The sequence below is a fragment of the Heterodontus francisci genome, chromosome 7 (assembly GCF_036365525.1).
Source record: "Heterodontus francisci isolate sHetFra1 chromosome 7, sHetFra1.hap1, whole genome shotgun sequence".
Classification (NCBI taxonomy): domain Eukaryota; kingdom Metazoa; phylum Chordata; class Chondrichthyes; order Heterodontiformes; family Heterodontidae; genus Heterodontus; species Heterodontus francisci.
In genome coordinates this window covers 49,393,867-49,414,687 of record NC_090377.1, presented here as the reverse complement: position 1 = coordinate 49,414,687, position 20,821 = coordinate 49,393,867, and the positions used below count along the sequence as shown (strand labels likewise).

General features: G+C 44.4%; 1 protein-coding gene across 6 annotated transcripts in view; it reads right to left on the bottom strand.

The window, feature by feature from the left end:
- The window catches only part of cfap221 (cilia and flagella associated protein 221), a 295,786-nt gene that overhangs the window by 117,070 nt on the left and 157,895 nt on the right, over window positions 1–20,821 (bottom strand). For all 6 annotated transcript variants that reach the window (XR_010975322.1, XR_010975323.1, XM_068035142.1 and 3 more), the window contains exons 13-14: window positions 11,762–11,851; window positions 1,413–1,508 (exon numbers count right to left, since the gene is read on the bottom strand). Coding sequence is in view for 4 of the 6 variants with exons in the window: in XM_068035142.1 (XP_067891243.1) it covers window positions 1,413–1,508; window positions 11,762–11,851 (186 nt within the window). In the remaining 2 variants the exon portion in view is untranslated. The remainder of the gene's footprint in view (window positions 1–1,412; window positions 1,509–11,761; window positions 11,852–20,821) is intronic.

Here is a 20,821-nt window from a genome sequence, read left to right as displayed (position 1 = left end):
TAGCATTAGCAATGTTGACCATGAAACTACTGGATTTTCATTAAAAAACATCTGATTCACTCATGTCCTTCAGGGAAGAAAATCTGCCATCATTATCTGTCAGGATTATGTGTGATTCTAGACCCACAACAATGTGGTTGACTCTTAACCACCCTCTGATTAGCCTAGCAAGCCACTCACGGGCTGTTCGGCATGGGCTAGCAAATCAGAGGTGGTGCAGAATGAGACAGTCACAAGGACAGTAGCCTTGCTTGTCATCTCATGGCAGCCACCTCACCAGCCAACAGTGCAGTATGCCTGGAATTAAGCAGAGTAATAGGACATGAAAGTACAGCTAACCATACTGCCATAGGCAGTGTCAGTTCTATGGTACACATTAACTGCAGATGGCACAGCTCTGCTTCTGGCTGTGCTGACCCAGAGCTGTATAGACAGTATTGCATGGTCATTGCCAAGTAGATGCACTTCTGCTTGTAAACAGCGATGGAGGTACTAACAAGTGGGTGTCGTCTGCCCTGATATCGCCTGACCTGCCTAGCGTCCTAGCATTGGTCCCTCTCTTTTTCCCTCAAAGAGCCATGTTATATGGGGTTCTCACTGAAAAAATACTGGGGAGGATACCTTGCAATGGAACGGAGGGTAACACTTCCTGCTACCACCTCATTTTACAATATTTCCACTTCACCAGCCATTAACACAAGCGATTGGGGTGTTGCCCAAATATCAGTTTCCTGCCTTTAAATTTATTGTGCAGGCAACTGGATTTTCCAGTCATTTTTATTACACAAATAACCATTACAAAGGCATTAAAAATACTAGTCGCCTTTGTAATTGTTACCAACATTTTTACCTGCAAATGTGGCCAAATACTCCTTCCTATAAAATTTGCCCTTTACTTCTCACAAGCAGTCCCTCACAGGAGAAAAAACACTCGTAAACAGCCCTTTAAGAGCTGCTTACAGGCAATTCCCATTTCTCCAGTGGACTCCAATCCTGAAGCCCAACATGGACCATGAAGTCACCCATTTCATGTAAATGAATGACTCATAAACAGATGCAGCCAGCACACTAATAGGTTACAATGATTGCTCGATCAGAGCCTCAGTTGGGAAATTTATGCTCCTGTGGACTATAGATACTGCTATCTGGTTCATATAGGGTCAATTATGATTTTTTAAGGCAACAATTAAAGCTAGCCTTGCAATTACCAGAAGTTCTTATGTCCTCGGAGTTCCTGCCTTATTACAGTTACCCAGCTGTGGCCATAAAGCAAACTAGTAATAGTAAAAATAATAAGAAAAAATTACAATACAATTCATCAGTACCTTTCTATTAGAACATCATTTTTCTATTTTCTGAGAAAAGCTATTATGGAAATTTATTAATTGCTGTATTTTGATATGATTTTGTACCTTTCGTGCAGCTTGCTGGAAGTGTTTGAGAGTCCTCTGACGAACTTCCCAGGGATCATTAGAATAAGGGTCAAATCCTGGTTTGCAGCTTGGAAACTATAAGGCATAAAACAAAATGTGAGATAACATTTTCAAGTTAGCCATTTTCAGTGCTGATGTCCATAATTAAGTTGATTCTTTTGTGAAATTTTAATTTATACACCATTATTGTGCTTGAGCATTATTTCATAGTTTTAGTGTATTTAACATTGAAGATGGTGATTAAGATAATTCTCTGCAACTTCATGATTCTCTATTTTTGCAAAACATCTTTATAATGTGAATAATTACTACACAAAGTTCATTTAAATAAATCTCATATTAAATTTTAAAAATGATAAATGAAACAAATATACCTTTTTTATTCTTCACATAAAACATCATTAACTGAACACAGAACGGGCACAGAACTTACTCAGTGTTGGGGGACTTCAATGTCCATCAAGAGTTGCTCGGTAGCATAACTACTGACCGAGCTGGCTGGGTCCTGAAGGACATAGCTGCCAGACTGGGCTTACTGCAGTGGTGAAAGAACCAACACAAGGGAAAAACCTACCTGACCTTATCCTCACCAACCACAGTGGCCCTCAACCGTGTCCAGCCCATTTCCCGCACCTCTACCCTCGCCCTTTCCCCTCCCTCCCAGAATCGTGACAGGGTTCCCCTTGTCCTCACTTTCCACCCTATCAGCCTCCATATCCAAAGGATCATCCTCCGCCATTTCCGCCACCTCCAGCGTGATGCCACTACCAAACGCATCTTTCCCTCCCTTCCCGTCAGCATTCCAAAGGGATCATTCCCTCCGTGACACCCTGATCCACTCCTCCATTACCTCCACCACCTCATCCCCTTCCCATGGTACCTTCCCCTGCAATCGCCCATTTACCTCCTCTCTTCTCACTATCCCAGGCCCCAAACACTCCTTTCAGGTGAAGCAGCGATTTACTTGTACTGTATACTGTATTCGCTGCACACAATGTGGTCTCCTCTACATTGGGGAGACCAAACGCAGACTGGGTGACTGCTTTGCGGAACACCTCGGCTCAGTCCGCAAGCAGGACCCTGAGCTTCCGGTTGCTTGCCATTTCAACACTCCCCCCTGCTCTCATGCTCAAATCTCTGTCCTGGGATTGCTGCAGTGTTCCAGTGAACATCAACGCCAGCTCGAGGAACAGCATCTCATTTACCGATGCAAAGCATTCAAATATGCAGAACAAATTGAACTAATTGTAGTACCTTCTAGAGTACCTACTGTCGTACAGTACAGAAGGCAATTTGGGATTCCGCCCATAGACCAATTGATAGGGACTATATTCCCCCAACCATCTGAAGTGAATTCTTCGCATGAACTGCCCATGCCAGGGCGGTTGTCAACTTGCAGTTTGGTTGATCAGCTAAGATTTTATGCAGTATTTCATAAATCACTGTGTGTTTCCTTTCACAGAGTCCTTTGCTAAAAGGACTTTTAGCTGCAGTACTCATAACCATAACGTTCATGTTTTCACACATGTCCCTGAACTCATCATTGCCAAATTTTCCTCCATTATCAGTCAGAAACTTAGCTGGTGCTCCAAGTCCGGTCCCTATTCATTTCTCCATAATTTTATCTATAATCACCCTTTTGTTCTTGCTATTTATTATTGTTGAAATACTTAATCCAGTTGCTAGATCTATAAAGTGTAGAATGAAAATATTCTTGTCTCTGTCCCATACCTTTAAATCCATGGCAACTACCTCATTAAAGTTATGTGCCAATAGAAGGCGAACAATAGGATGTGATGGTATCCTCTGATACTTTTTACAGATTTCACACTTTTTACTAATCTCTTCTACTATCCTCATATACTCTTCAACAAACACACCTGCACCTTTAGCCAGGTTTTAAATCTTTGACAAGAAGGGTGAGCAAATTGTCTGTGTAACGATCCTCACTACTGAGTAAATCCAGATAACATTGTAACCAATCTGTTCCACATACTGTTGATGTGCAAGCACCATCAAATACAGCACAGTTGAATGAATCCACAACTAGCACATTCATTATAAGATTAAAACTCCTTGTGACTAATACAATTCGTTCAGATTCATCAGTATCTTCCTCTTCTGCCTCAGAATTCTCAGTGTCGTGCATTATTTTGAGGACTCTTCCCTACTGCTTTGGGCTGTTCATTGTGTAATGATACTTTGAGTCACACCTGAAGCATCTATTAACTATTCCTTGGGCATTCCTTGGATTCATTCGCCTATGATTGCTGTTCCAATTCTGTCTTCCACTAATAGTCTGCCCTGCTAAAGTTGCTTTCATCCTCATTCCTCCTGTCTTTAACATTTCCATTGTACTAATGCATGCGTCAGCCATGATTGTATTGAATGGTGCAGCAGGCTCGATGGGCCATATGGTCTACTTATGCTCCTATTTCTTGTGTTCTTACGTGCCCAGTATCTGGACTATTTCAAAATCCAGTAAGGATTGAGTCCTCCATTCCTTGTGTCACCACAGAATGCCCCATTTGTTCTGTCAGGACTACAGGAAATGATTGTTTCCCAAGGAATTTATTTAAGGCAGCAGACATCTGATCTAACAGGGAGTCTTTTGCCAAGAAGCAAACCCCAGTTAGAACCAGGATCCTGTCCATATGTTGCACCCTAGCACAATCCAGCAATTTAAATGCTAGCACTGAACCAGGGATCTACAAATTGAATTTTCTCAATCTTCTACATAGTCTTTTAATATCCATGATATATTTTTCCATTGAATAACAATCTGTTTTCCGAAATCTATCAAAGTCGGACCATGCCTCAAACACATTCAATGGGTCATCTTTCTTGTAAATTTCAAGAATTCTAACAGAAGATCCAAACCTTCATCAGTAAGGGGAGGCGGTGGCATAGTGGTATTGTCACTGGACTAGTAACCCAGAGAGCCAGGGTATTGCTCTAGGGACATGGGTTCAAATCCCACCACAGCAGAAGGTGGAATTTGAATTCAATTAATGAATCTGGAATTAAAAGCTAGTCTAATGATGGCCATGAAAACATTGTCGATTGTTGTAAAAATCCAACCGTAGCCCTGACAATATTCCGGCAATAGTACTGAAGACCTGTGCTCCAGAACTTGCCGCGCCCCTATCCAAGCTGTTCCAGTACAGCTACAACACTGGCATCTACCCTGCAATGTGGAAAGTTGCCCAGGTATGTCCTGTACACAAAAAGCAGGACAAGTCCAACTCGTCCAATTACCGCCCCATCAGCCTACTCTCAATCATCAGTAAAGTGATGGAAGGTGTCATCAACAGTGCCATCAAGCAGCAGTTGCTTAGCAATAACCTGCTCAGTGACAGTCAGTTTGGGTTCCGCCAGGGCCACTCAGCTCCTGACCTCATTACAGCCTTGGTTCAAACATGGACAAAAGAGCTGAACTCAAAAGGTGAGGTGGGTGTGACTGCCCTTGACATCAAGGCAGCATTTGACTGAGTATGGCATCAAGGAGCCCTAGCAAAACTGAGGTCAATGGGAAACGGGGAAAACCCTCCGCTGGCTGGAGTCATACCTAGCGCAAAGGAAGATGGTTGTGGTTGTTGGAGGTCAATCATCTGAGCTCCAGGACATCACTACAGGAGTTCCTCAGGGTAGTGTCCTAGGCCCAACCATCTTCAGCTGCTTCATCAATTACCTTCCTTCAATCATAAGGTCAGAAGTGGGGATGTTCGCCGATGATTGCACAATGTTCAGCACCATTCGTGACTCCTCGGATACTGAAGCACTCCGTGTAGAAATGCAGCAAGACCTGGACAATATCCAGGCTTGGGCTGATAAGTGGCAAGTAACATTCGCGCCACACAAGTGCCAGGCAATGACCATCTCCAAACAAGAGAGAATCTAACCATCTCCCCTTGACATTCAACAGCATTACCATCGCTGAATCCCCCACTATCAACATCCTAGGAGCTACCATTGACCAGAAACTGAACTGGAGTAGCCATATAAATACCGTGGCTACATGAGCAGTTCAGAGGCTAGGAATCCTGAGGTGAGTAACTCACCTCCTGACTCCCCAAAGCCTGTCCACCATCTACAAGGCACAAGTCAGGAGTGTGATGGAATACTCTCCACTTGCCTGGAATGGGTGCAGCTCCAACAACACTCAAGAAGCTCGACACCATCCAGGACAAAGCAGCCCGCTTGATTGGCACCCCACCTACATACATTCACTCCCTCCACCACCGACGCACAGTGGCAGCAGTGTGTACCATCTACAAGATGCACTGCAGCAATGCACCAAGGCTCCTTAGACTGCACCTTCCAAATCCGCGAGCTCTACCAACTAGAAGGACAAGTGCAGCAAATGCATGGGAACACCACCACCTGCAAGTTCCCGTCCAAGTCACACACCATCCTGACTTGGAACTATATCGCCGTTCCTTCACTGTCGCTGGGTCAAAATCCTGGAACTCCCTTCCTAACAGCACTGTGGGTAGCAACCTATTCTTTGAGCTCTGCCAATGGTGCTCTTAGCAACTATGTGTGTGCCTCCTGAAGCTGCCTTGATTGACTCACCCTCTGATGTTCCATCCCTCAGTTTGGAGTCATTTAATCTTTGGTTGACAATCTGATATAGAGCAAAATTAAATAAAAGAATGAAAGAACTCTCATTCATCGAGCACCTTTCACAATTACAGGATACCCCAAAGTACTTTGCAGTCAATTAAGTACTTTTGAAATGTAGTCACTGTTTTAATGTAAGAAGTAGGGATTTGTGAATTGAAAGCATGAATGCAAAAATATACGATGCCACCAAGTTGTCTATAGAAGAAAGGCTCTTCATTGTGTAGTTTTTTCTTCGATATTTAGTTGATGCGCAGTAAAAGCCATTTGGAACAAACTGATTTGTAAATGTCTGAAACAAACAGCTATTGTGATTTTTTTAATCGTTTTCATGTGATATGGGGGTAGCTGGCAAGGCCAGAATTTGTTGCCTATACATAATTGCCCTTGAGAAGGTGGTGGTGAGCTCAGTCTATGTGGTGTCCATCCATATAAATCATTTACCAACAGAAAAATTGTAGCAATCGTAAAAACTGTTTTATTGGAAAATGAAAATATTTGAAGTAAATATGCAAGAGTACACATGCAGTAATATCAAAAACATAAGTGCAGGAGTAGTCCATTCAGCCCCTAGAGCCTGTTTAGCCATTCAGTTAGTTCATGGCTGATCTGTATTTCAACTCCATTTTACTGCCGTAGCTCCATATCCTTTGCCAACAAAACACTATCAATCTGAGTCTTGAAAATTTCACTCAACCCCATATCCACAGACTTTTGGGGGACAGAGTTCCAGATTCCCACTACTGTTTATATGAAAAACATCATCCTGATTCCACCCCTAAATGGCCTAGCTTCAATGAGAGATGATGTACTCTAGCACTGAATAATTTCCCAATCCCATTCAAATCTTAAGCTTCTCATTTTGATCATCCCCTCCAACTTCTAAACTCAACAGAATACAGGCCAACTTTAATCAACCTGATATCAATTTGCTGAATCTACCCTATACCTCCTTTCAGGCCAATTTACTTTCCTTGACATATTGTGCACAAAACTTGGCACACCATATTCCATATAGGATCTGACCAAAGCTCTGTACAACTGAGGTATCATATCAAATGTTGTAGACCAAAGCTCTTGCGATAAAGTTCAACATTCCATTAGTCTTTTTGACAACCTTCTGTATCTGTGCACTCCCTTTTAGTGATTTCCGTACATGGACACATAAATCCTTTTGCTCCTCCACAGCTTCTAGTCTTTCACCATAAAGAAAATATTCTGCTTTGTCTTTCTCAGATCCAAATTGGATATCTTCACGTAGTTTGTCTATGTCTCTTTGTAACTTCTCACTCCCATCTACACAACTCCTAACTAAGTGTCATCTGTAAACTTGGATATATATGGTGAAAAGCTGAAGCCCCAGTACCTTTCCTGGGGAACACCAGTTGTGATATCCAGATAATTGGAGAGGTTTCCTTTTCTCCCTACTCTCTGTTTCCTGCCTTGCAACCAATTACCAACCCAAGTCATAAAGTTATCTTCAATTTCATGCACTTTCATTTTTGCTAATAATCTTTTATGCTTAACCTTCCCAAATGCCTTCTGGAAGTCCATAAAGACAACTTCCATATAGACTCCACTATCCATCATGCTAGATTATTCAATTATATTAGTCAAATATGATCCACATTTACAACTCCATGAGGATCAGATGGACTTTGGGTGACATCATTGACGTTCTTTGTGGTCTTCTGGAACATGTTTGAATTGACTTTGAGGTCAGTGAAAAAAATTCCCAGAATCCTTTATTCCCTGAATTGGCCTAGGATTGTATTTTCATCGGTTTTATTTGCCTCTCCCAGGAGACTATGTAGATGCTGGTGTTTAGGATTTTTTGGGTTGATGAAGCTGCAGAATTAATTAGTTAACAGAAATGATAAAAGGTCATTGACCTGAAAAGTTGAGTGAATCTTGCCAACTTAGTCCCTGGTGCAACAGCGGGATCATTTTCAGCTAGTCCCCTCGATGTGCACGCTTTGTGGCTGTTCAATTAGCAGCCTGCCTCCAGGCTCCCTGCCCAATTAAGGAGGAAAGGCAGAATGACACATCCATTATGTCAAAGGAAGGATTTCTAATTAAAGGGACCATGGCATGTTTCAGAAAAGCTCACCAGCACTTGGATTTTTCAGGCTGCAGCAACCACTGGAATGCAGAGAAGACCTGGGAAGGCTGACCCCTGGGTCTCTCACTCTTACCTGGAGGTCTGCTGCAGGTTTTGAGGGGCTGCCGTGAGGGTGAGCTCTCCCACAAATGGGAGGAAGAGGACAACATGCCAACCAAGTAGGCATGCATGGAAGTAGCCAAGGAAGTCAGCAGCAGAAATGTGTTCAATCCAACCTGGAGAGAGTGCACCAAGGGCATCTAGGACCTCAGGAGGGCATGACAGGTAAGTGCTGTCAGGTAACAATTTCAGGTGCCGACCCACATTCTGACTTGCCCAGCATTCTTCTGCATCGCAGATCTTAGGTCAACAGACCTTGCAAATCCACTCATTCCTCTCCCTGCAGGGACCTCACATCTCCATCAGAAAAGCCAACAATCACATTCACCCTCAGCCTATTGCCCTCTCACACCCATGTCTCACAGTCACTCTCCACAAATGGTGTCAAGAACAAGAACAACAAAGAACAAAGAAAATTACAGCACAGGAACAGGCCCTTCGGCCCTCCAAGCCTACGCCGATCCAAATCCTCTATCTAAACCTGTCGCCTATTTTCTAAGGGTCTGTATCTCTTTACTTCCTGCCCATTCATGTATCTGTCTAGATACATCTTAAAAGACGCTATCGTGCCCGCGTCTACCACCTCCGCTGGTAATGCGTTCCATGCACCCACCACCCTCCGCGTAAAGAACTTTCCACGGATATCCCCCCTAAACTTTTCCCCTTTCACTTTGAACTCGTGTCCCCTTGTAATTGAATCCCCCACTCTGGGAAAAAGCTTCTTGCTATCCACCCTGTCTATACCTCTCATGATTTTGTACACCTCAATCAGGTCCCCCCTCAACCTCCATCTTTCTAATGAAAATAATCCTAATCTACTCAACCTCTCTTCATAGCTAGCGCCCTCCATACCAGGCAACATCCTGGTGAACCTCCTCTGCACCCTCTCCAAAGCATCCACATCCTTTTGGTAATGTGGCGACCAGAACTGCACGCAGTATTCCAAATGTGGCCGAACCAAAGTCCTATACAACTGTAACATGACCTGCCAACTCTTGTACTCAATACCCCGTCCGATGAAGGAAAGCATGCCGTATGCCTTCTTGACCACTCTATTGACCTGCGTTGCCACCTTCAGGGAACAATAGACCTGAACACCCAAATCTCTCTGTACATCAATTTTCCCCAGGACTTTTCCATTTACTGTATAGTTCACTCTTGAATTGGATTTTCCAAAATGCATCACCTCGCATTTGCCCTGATTGAACTCCATCTGCCATTTCTCTGCCCAACTCTCCAGTCTATCTATATTCTGCTGTATTCTCTGACAGTCCCCTTCAGTATCTGCTACTCCAGCAATCTTAGTGTCATCTGCAAACTTGCTAATCAGACCACCTATACTTTCCTCCAAATCATTTATGTATATCACAAACAACAGTGGTCCCAGCACGGATCCCTGTGGAACACCACTGGTCACACGTCTCCATTTTGAGAAACTCCCTTCCACTGCTACTCTCTGTCTCCTGTTGCCCAGCCAGTTCTTTATCCATCTAGCTGGTACACCTTGGACCCCATGCGCCTTCACTTTCTCCAGCAGCCTACCATGGGGAACCTTTTCAAACGCCTTACTGAAGTCCATGTATATGACATCTACAGCCCTTCCCTCATCAATCAACTTTGTCACTTCCTCAAAGAATTCTATTAAGTTGGTAAGACATGACCTTCCCTGCACAAAACCATGTTGCCTATCACTGATAAGCCCATTTTCTTCCAGATGGGAATAGATCCTATCCCTCAGTATCTTCTCCAGCAGCTTCCCTACCACTGACGTCAGGCTCACCGGTCTATAATTACCTGGATTTTCCCTGCTACCCTTCTTAAGCAAGGGGACAACATTAGCAATTCTCCAGTCCTCCGGGACCTCACCCGTGTTTAAGGATGTTGCAAAGATATCTGTTAAGGCCCCAACTAGTTCCTCTCCTATGAACACAAGCCATTACAAACACTCACACCTCTCTGCTTTCTCTCCTTGCAGGAGAAGAGAGCACGCAACTTGGCGAGAGGCAGAGTCCGAGGGTTGTGGGGGTGGGGGCGGGATGGCCCTCCAGTGACAGGCCGTTGTCAGCCATTGGCAATGTGTTCCCAACTGCTCCACTGGGAAGGAGATCTTGCTCCAAGAGGCTGCAGATATCAGCAGCTACCTGCTGTGAGAGCCTGAACATCCTCCTGAGGCACTGTGAGAGCCGATCTTCTGCCTCTAGACCTTGTGTTGGGTGTCTTGCCTTCGTTCAGCTGGATCTTGGTGTCCATCCATCTGCCCTGTGTAGGGACATGTGGCTGAGGAGAAGGCAGCTGGTGTTGCTGCTGGTGTTGCTCCTGCTAGAGCAGTTGGCTGTGGTCTGGTCTCCGCTGTTGAACCACAACAGAGGTAAAACGTCGAGATGCATAAGATGCTCCCATGCCATCGTGAAGGCTGACAGCAGGGACATGGTGCTAGATAGGCAAAGTGCCTTCCAAGAGTTGACAATCATCTGTCAAGCACTGAAAGCACTTTCTGAGAGAAAAGGCAGCAGTCTCTCAATGGCCATGGCTGGAACTCTTCCATTCAATGGATCAAAGCCTTCACAGCTTGTCAGTTTCACTGAACAAACTCTTCCCACTGTGCACCCACCTCAGTGACCATGGCGAGTTGCTGACGGGTTGGGAAACATGTTCCAAGGCTGGGAGATTCCGAATTCAGTGTTATAACAGCTAATAATTGGCTTCTGAACAACCGCAACCACTTTGTAATTCCTTATCCGCCAAATCAAAGGGGGTTCCCACTTGCCTTTAATCCCACCCTGGAGAAAGCCGGCAGAGGGTGAGATCAAGTCAACATCCCTAACGTCAATTTTTGCGACTTTCCCACCCTGGTCGCACCCAAACCCTCCTCCAACGCCCTGGGAAAATCCCCCCTCCCCGCCCCCATACCCTCCCACCCCATTAACTCTATTTCTCTCCCCACAGATGCTACCAGATCTGCTGACTATTTCCAGCACTTTTGTTTTTATTTCAAATATAAAATCTACTTTCCTGGAAGCTACCATAATGTTATCATTCTGAGGCATCCGCCTTGCCTGCATTCTTTCAGCCAGAAAGGCAAGTGGCTGCATGGATGCTTTTCATCACCTTCTCTGCCAGCAAATTCAGCTATTTTTCTGTAAACTTTGATTTTCTCATAATCTATCACATTTTCTGACTAAATTGTTAACAGAAAATCTCTGTGTATGCCTTTGCAGGACCAGGAATCGAATTTTCATCTTATTGCATTTAACCATGAGTATTGTGCTTTTATATGATTGGTTTCCTAATTTTATTGCCACCAAAACATTGTTATATGATCAAATTTATTTATTCAACAGAAACATTGGCTGGAGTTCTTTTTTCCTCAAAACTAGTTAATGATCCACTCAAAATGCCATGTTGCTTACCAGTTGGAAAAAAACTGCCACAACCCAAAAGTATTAAATCTTTTGTATGGTGTAGCTGAGAAAATAGAATTCACCTGTCCAATGGCTCTTAGAACACGCTTCAATGAAGTCTCTGTTCCCTGTCTTTGACATTCATTTTCTGGTATGGGAACATCTAGATTTACCTATGAAGTAAAAACATCAATGTTATTATGTCTGCTGGACATCCTAGGCCATGGGAAACACAATTCAGATTAATTCTGAATGGAGCCACAACACAGATGCATAATAAAAACACAAATAGTTAATTTTCTTTCTGCATTGACAGGCTCTTCAAGTTTCTAAATTTTGCAATATCGTCTAGTTATTCAGATGCATTTTTCTATTCAGGACCTTCATCATGATTTTGATACTCATATTGCCATATGAATGCAGGAGGATATTAATCTGGCAATTGAACGAAACACATCATCCTAGATGTAGTAAATTCCATAAAATATGAAACTAGGTGGGAAGAATTCCTATATGTGCCACCCGCAACAAAATTGTAAGCCTATTCATTCAAAATGGATTGAAGATTTTCTTAATGGTATATAAGAAATAACTCCCCAATGTTAAGAAGACAATAAAATGGCTTTGATGCTGACTTACAAAAGTGTGTCTTCCTTCCACCAATGTTTACAATGCCTGAGTTTCTATAATAAGGAGATCCAATAAACTTCTCCTTGGGCAGTTTATAATAGTCTAGATTAGAAAAAAATAATTCTCTCCATCTTCCTGCCTTCTCCCGAAAGCACTGATGTGTGTCGGAGAATGTTTCTTCAGATATGAACAGCCCTATCTTACTCTTGTGATCATTCTTCATGTATGAACTTAGAAAGCCAGGCTATTTCGCTGCAGGTTGAAGAATGGATCTGATCTTGCCTTCACACATCCACATGTAGATCCTGTTAGAAGAGGTTGCTGGCCACCCTTTCAATTATTATCCTGGAGGAACCAAGGGCAATTGTAGCACCACTATTGTGAATGCAGTTGAAATTACCTAATTCTGTACAAACTAGAGATTGAATATCAAAATTTTAGATTTCTATGGTTTAGTATTGTAATACATGCATATACACATACAATATATGGCCTCCCTAACAGCACTGTGGGTGTACCTACATCACACAGACAACAATGGTTCAAGAAGGTTGCTCACCACTACCTTCTCAAGGGCAATTAGGAATGGGCAATAAATGCTGGCCTTACCAGTGACACACACATCCCAAAAACGAATTTAAAAAATGCACTCTCTGGGTTATCAGAGAGCCCAATTCTGATCGGGCTCATGTGGACCTGCTGAGCAAGAACAGAATGTGGGACAGAACCCACTTCTGCTGGGATTGTGCCCCATGTAAAGTAGGCAGAGTCCCATACTTTTGTCCAGGGTACAAACACTTCTTCCATGTGTGACAGTAACATATGTACTAAAGCCTGGCTCAGGTCTAAAATTAAAACCTGTCGGGCCTGACCCGACAACAGCCAACCCGAACCCGACCAGGGCCCGAGTCCTTTAATTTTTTTAAATGCCTGACATGTCATAGAACATAGAACATAGAACAGTACAGCACAGTACAGGCCCTTCAGCCCACGATGTTGTGCCGAACCTTTAACCTACTCTAAGAATAGTTGGTGGTTAGTTGCAGAATGAAATGAGGGTATTTGCTTAGTTTTATGTGGGTAGTGGCTCCTGGTCTGCAGTGGCAACTTTTCCTATCTTGGCATAAGAATTGTCTTTATATAATTAAATCAGTGTTGTGAACTCAACAAATAGTAACTATTTAAATGAATTAAATCAATGCTACTTAACATGGAACAGATGACCTGAGATGAATGCACATTTTACACGACAGAACTTTTAAAATAATATAGATGGGATCAGACAGTACAAACACAAGTGTAAAATGCTAGACAGAGCAATGACTGGCTGTTTACAGATACAATCGGAACCAGAGTATCTTAGCATACTAACATTACAAACACTATTTTGTAGAAAATACAATTCCAATTTTTGTAAGGTTTCCCACTGCTCATGTATTCAATTTTTAATTACATTTTCACTTATGGATTAATATTGAGTGAAAAGTGAGGTTACACTATCACTAGAGAAGTGCAAATGCTTTAAAGGGAATGGTACCAGGAACAGAAAGTTACTATCTCTAGAAATATACACATAGCTAAAGAAACCTGTATAAAAATGGATCATTCCCTGGGCACTCTATAACCACACATTGGTTGGTTTGCAGTGCCACAAGCAAAAGCTTCTCACCCAATGCCAAGGCCACATTTGGTTTGCATCCAAGGGGAGAAACATTTGAAGTAAAGCTGTGAATGATCCTGGATTAACTCAGCAATGGACCGCCTCCCACAGAACCTGTCAGACTGAGGTGAACACCTAGCCCAGGTACTACTGATTACTTCCTGTAATGAGACTTCATCACTATCCACAAGTCTCACTATTGCTGCCCGGGCTGCCGATGGACTATTGGGGGGAACTGGCAACAACTCCACCCAGACCCCTGTCCCAACACAAGGAACCCTACCCGTTACCCGGCAGGGATAAGGACATCCGCAGGCCCGCGACAAGCAGCGACACCGCCCACGGGAAAGACAGTCCGGGCTACTCTACCCCAGCCAGGCCCCGGCTGACCTATGGCCTCCCCCAGAATCAGAATGCGGGCGGGAGCGGGACCAAATCCATCAGAGCCCCGGCACACCTACCCCGCATACGCGGGCCTTACTGCAGGAGGCCGGCCGGGACTCTCGCCCCGCATCCCTCGCTCCTCGTTGGGTTTGGTCGGGTGGCCAGGCTTTAGTGCAGAGTGCGGAGGCCGGACTGCAGGTTTCCCGCCTTGAAGTCCTGAATATTCATTTGAGGATTACTTCCCGGGGCAAGGCAGCACTGTCCATGTCCAGCCCGACCCGACCCGAGCCCAAATGCTGGACCCTGAAGAGAGACCCAACCCGACCGGAACCCGACACATGTTGTCGAGTCTGGTCGGGTTCGGTGTCGGGTAGCAACGCTTTATTATGTACACACACTTCCTCTAAACTAATAAATTGTATTAGCTGCTGGGGTGCAGTCTCCTCAAAAATGTGCTTGGAGGGGGTGGTTTGGGGAGTCAAATTCAAATTAAGTGATCACTTTGACCAACACTTGTGCTCTGTCTAAATTACCTGTGGCTTGCCACTTTAACTCTCTCTTAATTCCCTTTTTAGCCTCTCTATTAATTGCCTGAAACATTGTTCCAAAGATGTTCAACAGAAGCTTCATGAACAGTATCTCATATTACTCCGAGGCACCTTGCAAACCTCTGCTGTGAACACTGACTTCAATAACTTTAGGCTTTAGATTTTCTTAATTTTCAAACCTGTTTTGATTTCACATGGGTTTTCCATCTCTCCCATTTTCTTGCATTTATCTCAGATCACTCACTCTTACTTATTTCCATATCCTTTGTTTCTTTAATGTCTTAACGCTTCTATTACTGTACTTGACCCAGATGATTTGTTACGTCATTCCACATAATTAGGCAAAGTACCACATTGTTGTCTAGGATACAAATACTCCTGTGCAAGACAGCAATTTATATGCACCTCCTTCAAGACTGCACATTGTATTATCTGCTTTTTCTGTGTACTTGATTGCCTTTTTTTTGTTTAAATAGACATACATTCCCTCTCTTTTTCTAATTGCATTAACATAGAGACATTTTGTTGAAGCATTTCATCTTGCACTCATCAGGACAAATCACATGAATACCAATGTAAGGGAAAGCAACAAATTTATCCTACCTGACAAGGGAGTGATGATTGGTTGGCAAGTGGACCCTGATTGGTAGAGGCATTGCCATGGAGAATGAACCTGTTTATGGTGACTGACAGTTAACTGCAAGCTTTGTTTGAAATTTAAACCAGACAGCTTGACTCTGATTGGTCAAGGCGTTGCCCTGAGGAATGAACCAGTAAATCGCTGTCACTTATTTTGGTTAGCTGAAACAGGCACAATATGTGTACACGTTCTTTCTATCTGCAAAGTGCCCAGTCTAGCTCAGATTATCCTGGAAGGGTAATGTATCCCAAAAATTTGAACAACAGGTGAAGCCAGCTATTTTACGCTGCTACTATGCAGTAGCAACAAATGTGGTATTCGCCACCAACAGGATGCTGCCGTCAAACCAAAAAGACGTTCTGCCTATCACACGAAAACATTATGTGATATATGAATTTCAATGCCAGTGTAATGCTACATATATAGGCCATACGTCCCAAAGACTAGTGGATCGTGTCAAACAACATGCTCCTTCTGCTGTTTGCAATGTGCAAGGTACAGACCATTCCCAACCAGCCCATGCTTGTGAAATTCAAATCACTGTGTCCAACATTAGATGTGATTCCGTGATTTTTTTAAAAATTCATTCATGGGATGTGGGCGACACTGGCCAGGCCAGCATTTATTGCCCATTCCTAATTCCCCTTGAGAAGGTGGTGGTGAGCTGCCTTCTTGAACCGCTGCAGTCCATTTGGGGTAAGTATACCCACAGTGCTGTTAGGAAGGGAGTTCCAGGATTTTGACCCAGCGACAATGAAGGAACGGCGATATAGTTTCAAGTCAGGATGTTGTGTGACTTGGAGGGGAACTTGCAGGTGGTGGTGTTCCCGTGTATTTGCTGCCCTTGGTAGAGGTCGCGGGTTTGGAAGGTGCTGTCTAAGGAGCCTTGGTGCATTGCTGCAGTGCATCTTGTAGATGGTACACACTGCTGCCACTGTGCGTCGGTGGTGGAGGGAATGAATGTTTGTAGATGGGGTGCTAATCAAGCAGACTGCTTTGTCCTGGATGGTGTCGAGCTTCTTGAGTGTTGTTGGAGCTGCACCCATCCAGGCAAGTGGAGAGTATTCCATCACACTCCTGACTTGTGCCTTGTAGATGGTGGACAGGCTTTGGGGAGTCAGGAGGTGAGTTACTCGCCTCAGGATTCCTAGCTTCTGACCTGCTCTTGTAGCCACGGTATTTATATGGCTACTCCAGTTCAGTTTCTGGTCAATGGTAGCTCCTAGGATGTTGATAGTGGGGGATTCAGCGATGGCAATGCCATTGAATGTCAAGGGGAGATGGTTAGATTCTCTCTTGTTGGAGATGGTAATTGCCTGGCACTTGTGTGGCGTGAATGTTACTTGCCGCTTATCAGCCTAAGCCTGGATATTGTCCAGGTCTTGCTGCATTATATGAGGAGTCACAAATGGTGCTGAACATTGTGCAATCATCAGCGAACATCCCTACTTCTGATCTTATGATTGAAGGAAGGTAATTGATGAAGCAGCTGAAGATGGTTGGGCCCAGGACACTACCCTGAGGAACTCCTGCAGTGATATCCTGGAACTCAGATGATTGACCTCCAACAACCACAACCATCTTCCTTTGCGCTAGGTATGACTCCAGCCAGCGGAGGGTTTTCCCCCTGTTTCCCATTGACCTCAGTTTTGCGTGGGCTCCTTGATGCCATACTCTGTCAAATGCTGCTTTGATGTCAAGGGCAGTCACTCTCACCTCACCTCTTGAGTTCAGCTCTTTTGTCCATGTTTGAACCAAGACTGTAATGAGGTCAGGAGCTGCATGGCCCTGGCGGAACCCAAACTGAGTGTCACTATGCAGGTTATTGCTAAGCAAGTGCCGCTTGATGGCACTGTTGATGACACCTTCCATCACTTTACTGATGATTGAGAGTAGGCTGATGGGGCGGTAATTGGACGAGTTGGACTTGTCCTGCTTTTTGTGTACAGGACATACCTGGGCAATTTTTCACATTGCAGGGTAGATGCCAGTGTTGTAGCTGTACTGGAACAGCTTGGATAGGGGCGCAGCAAGTTCTGGAGCTCAGGTCTTCAGTACTATTGCCGGAATATTGTCAGCGCCCATAGCTTTTGCAGTATCTAGTGCCTTCAGTCGTTTCTTGATATCATGCGGAGTGAATCGAATTGGCTGAAGTCTGGCATCTGTGATGCTGGGGACTTCAGGAGGAGGCCGAGATGGATCATCAACTCGGCACTTCTGGCTGAAGATTGTTGCAAATGCTTCAGCCTTATCTTTCGTTCTGATGTGCTGGGCTCCCCACCATTGAGGATGTGGATATATGTGGAGCCACCTCCTCCAGTTAGTTGTTTAATTGTCCACCACCATTCACAGCTGGATGTGCCAGGACTGCAGAGCTTCGATCTGATTCGTTGGTTATGGGATCGCTTAGCTCTGTCTATCGCATGCTGCTTACACAGTTTGGCACGCAGATAGTCCTGTGTTGTAGCTTCACCAGGTTGACACCTCATTTTGAGGTATGCCTGGTGCTGCTCCTGGCATGCCCTCCTGCACTCTTCATTGAACCAGGGTTGGTCTCCTGGCTTAATGGTAAAGGTAGAGTGGGGGATATGCCGGGCCATGAGGTTACAGATTGTGGTTGAGTACAATTCTACTGCTGCTGATGGCCCACAGCGCCTCATGGATGTCCAGTTTTGCCTTGCTAGATCTGTTTGAAGTCTATCCCATTTAGCACGGTGATAGTGCCACACAGAACGACGGACGGTATGCTAAATGTGAAGGTGGGACTTCGTCTCCACAAGGACTGTGGGGTGGTCACTCCTACCAGTACAGTTATGGACAGAAGCATCTGCGGCAGGCAGATTGGTGAGGATGAGGTCAAGTATGTTTTCCCTCGTGTTGGTTCCCCCACCATCTGCCGCAGACCCAGTTTAGCAGCTATGTCCTTTAGGACTCGGCCCGCTCGGTCAGTAGTGGTGCTACCGAGCCACTCTTGGTGATGGACATTGAAGTCCCCCACCCAGAGTACATTTTGTGCCCTTGCCACCCTCAGTGCTTCCTCCAAGTGGTGTTCAACATGGTGGAGTACTGAGTTATCAGCTGAGGGAGGGCGGTAGGTGGTAATCAGTAGGAGGTTACCTTGCCCATATTTGACCTGATGCCATGAGACTTCATGGGATCCAGAGGACTCCCAGGGCAACTCCCTCCCTACTGTATACCACTGTCCCACCACCTCTGGTGGGTCTGTCCTGACGGTGGGACAGGACATACCCGGGGATGGTGATGGCAGTGTCTGGGACATTGTAAGGTATGATTCTGTGAGTATGACTATGTCAGACTGTTGCTTGACTAGTCTGTGGGACAGCTCTCCCAACTTTGGCACAAGCCCCCAGATGTTAGTAAGAAGGACTTTGCAGGGTTGACAGGGCTGGGTTTGCCGTTGTCGTTTCCGGTGCCTAGGTCGATGCCAGGTGGTCCGTCTGGTTTCATTCCTTTTTATTGACCTTGTAGCAGTTAGGTACAACTGAGTGGCTTGCTAGGCCATTTCAGAGGGCATGTAAGAGTCAACCACATTTCTGTGGGTCTGGAGTCACATGTAGGCCAGACCAGGTAAGGACAGCAGATTTCCTTCCCTAAAGGACATTAGTGAACCAGATGGTTTTTTACAACAATCGACAATGGTTTCATGGCCATTATTAGACGAGCTTTTAATTCCAGATTAATTGAATTCAAATTCCACCTTCTGCTGTGGTGGGATTCGAACCCATGTCCCCAGAGAAATACCCTGGGTCTCTGGGTTACTAATCCAGTGATAATACCACTATGCCACCACCTACCCTTGGACAACATATGCTAAATAATCCTCAGTGTACTAAGAATTACGCTGACAACCAATTTAAGATTGTCAATTGGGCTCACAGTGTGGCGTATTTGTGCGTACTGGAAGCTACATATATTAATACAGAGGGTCCTATTCTTTGCAGACAGAAAGAACATGTGCACACATTGCACCTGTTTCAGTTAAACAAAATAAGTGACAACCATTCGTTGGTTCATTCCTCAGGGCAACGCCTTGACCAATCAGAATCAAGCTGCCTGGTTTAAATTTCAAACGAAGCTTGGCAGTTAACTGTCAGTCACCATAAACTGATGCATTCTCCATGGCAACACCTCAACCAGAGTCCACTTGCCAACCAATCAGCAGTCTCTTCTCATATAGTATCAAGTTGTTGTTTCCTTTTCATTGGTATTCTTGCGAATTGTCCTGATGAGTGCAAGACGAAAAGCTTCGACAAAATGTCTCTGTGTTCAGCAATACTACCAAATGACAATTTGTATTAATATACCTTTCCATCTCTTATTTTTCAGTTTTAACTAAGAAAATTTACATTTTATATAAAGCCTTTCACAACATCAGCCAAGAAGCACAGAATTTTTTAGAGAGATAAAAAATCCCACCATCAGGATCGAAAGCGGCAACCAACCTGGTGCCAGCAGGTGGAGATCCTGGGGTGGCATTTTACTGGTGGTGGCCAATTAACAGGCTGTCGCTGGGACCACTATCCAATTGAGGACAGCGGTCGCCTTCCAGTGCTGCCAGACCAATCGGGGAATGTTAGAGGTGGCCACTGCTGAGGCTGCAGGATGAAGGAGAGGGCACCTCAATGCCGAGGTGCCCTTGAAGAGAAGTTTGTTTAAGTTCTGTGCTGGGACCAGGCAGGCAGACACTGAACTGATTTCTGATGAAAGGTCATGGATCTGAAACGTTAACTCTGCTTCTCTCTCCATAGATGCTGTCTGAACTACTAGGTATTTCCAGCATTTTCTGTTTTTAGAACAAAAACACTATCTGTGGTCAGCTGGGAGGTAACAAGTAGAAACCAGCCACCCCATTTCCCACCTTCCCATAACACACATGCTCACCCATTCCATCAGCCTATCTAAGACCTCTTGAAGTCTATCAGTATCCTCCTCACAGTTCACCATATTTCCAAGTTTTGTGTCATCTGCAAATTTTGGAATTGTGACCTGTACACCCAAGTTTAAATCATTAAAAATATATCAAGAAAAGCAGTGGTCCTAGTACTGACCCCCTAGTGAACACCACTGTGTACCTTCCTCCTGTCACTTAGCCAATTCAGCATCCATGACTCCACTGTTCCTATTATTCCATGAGCTTCAATTGTGCTGGCATACCTATTATGTGGCACTTTATCAATTCCCTTTTGGAAGTTCACATAGACCACATAAACTGCATTAGCCTCATCAACTTCTTCAAAAAACTCAATCAAGTTGGTTAAGC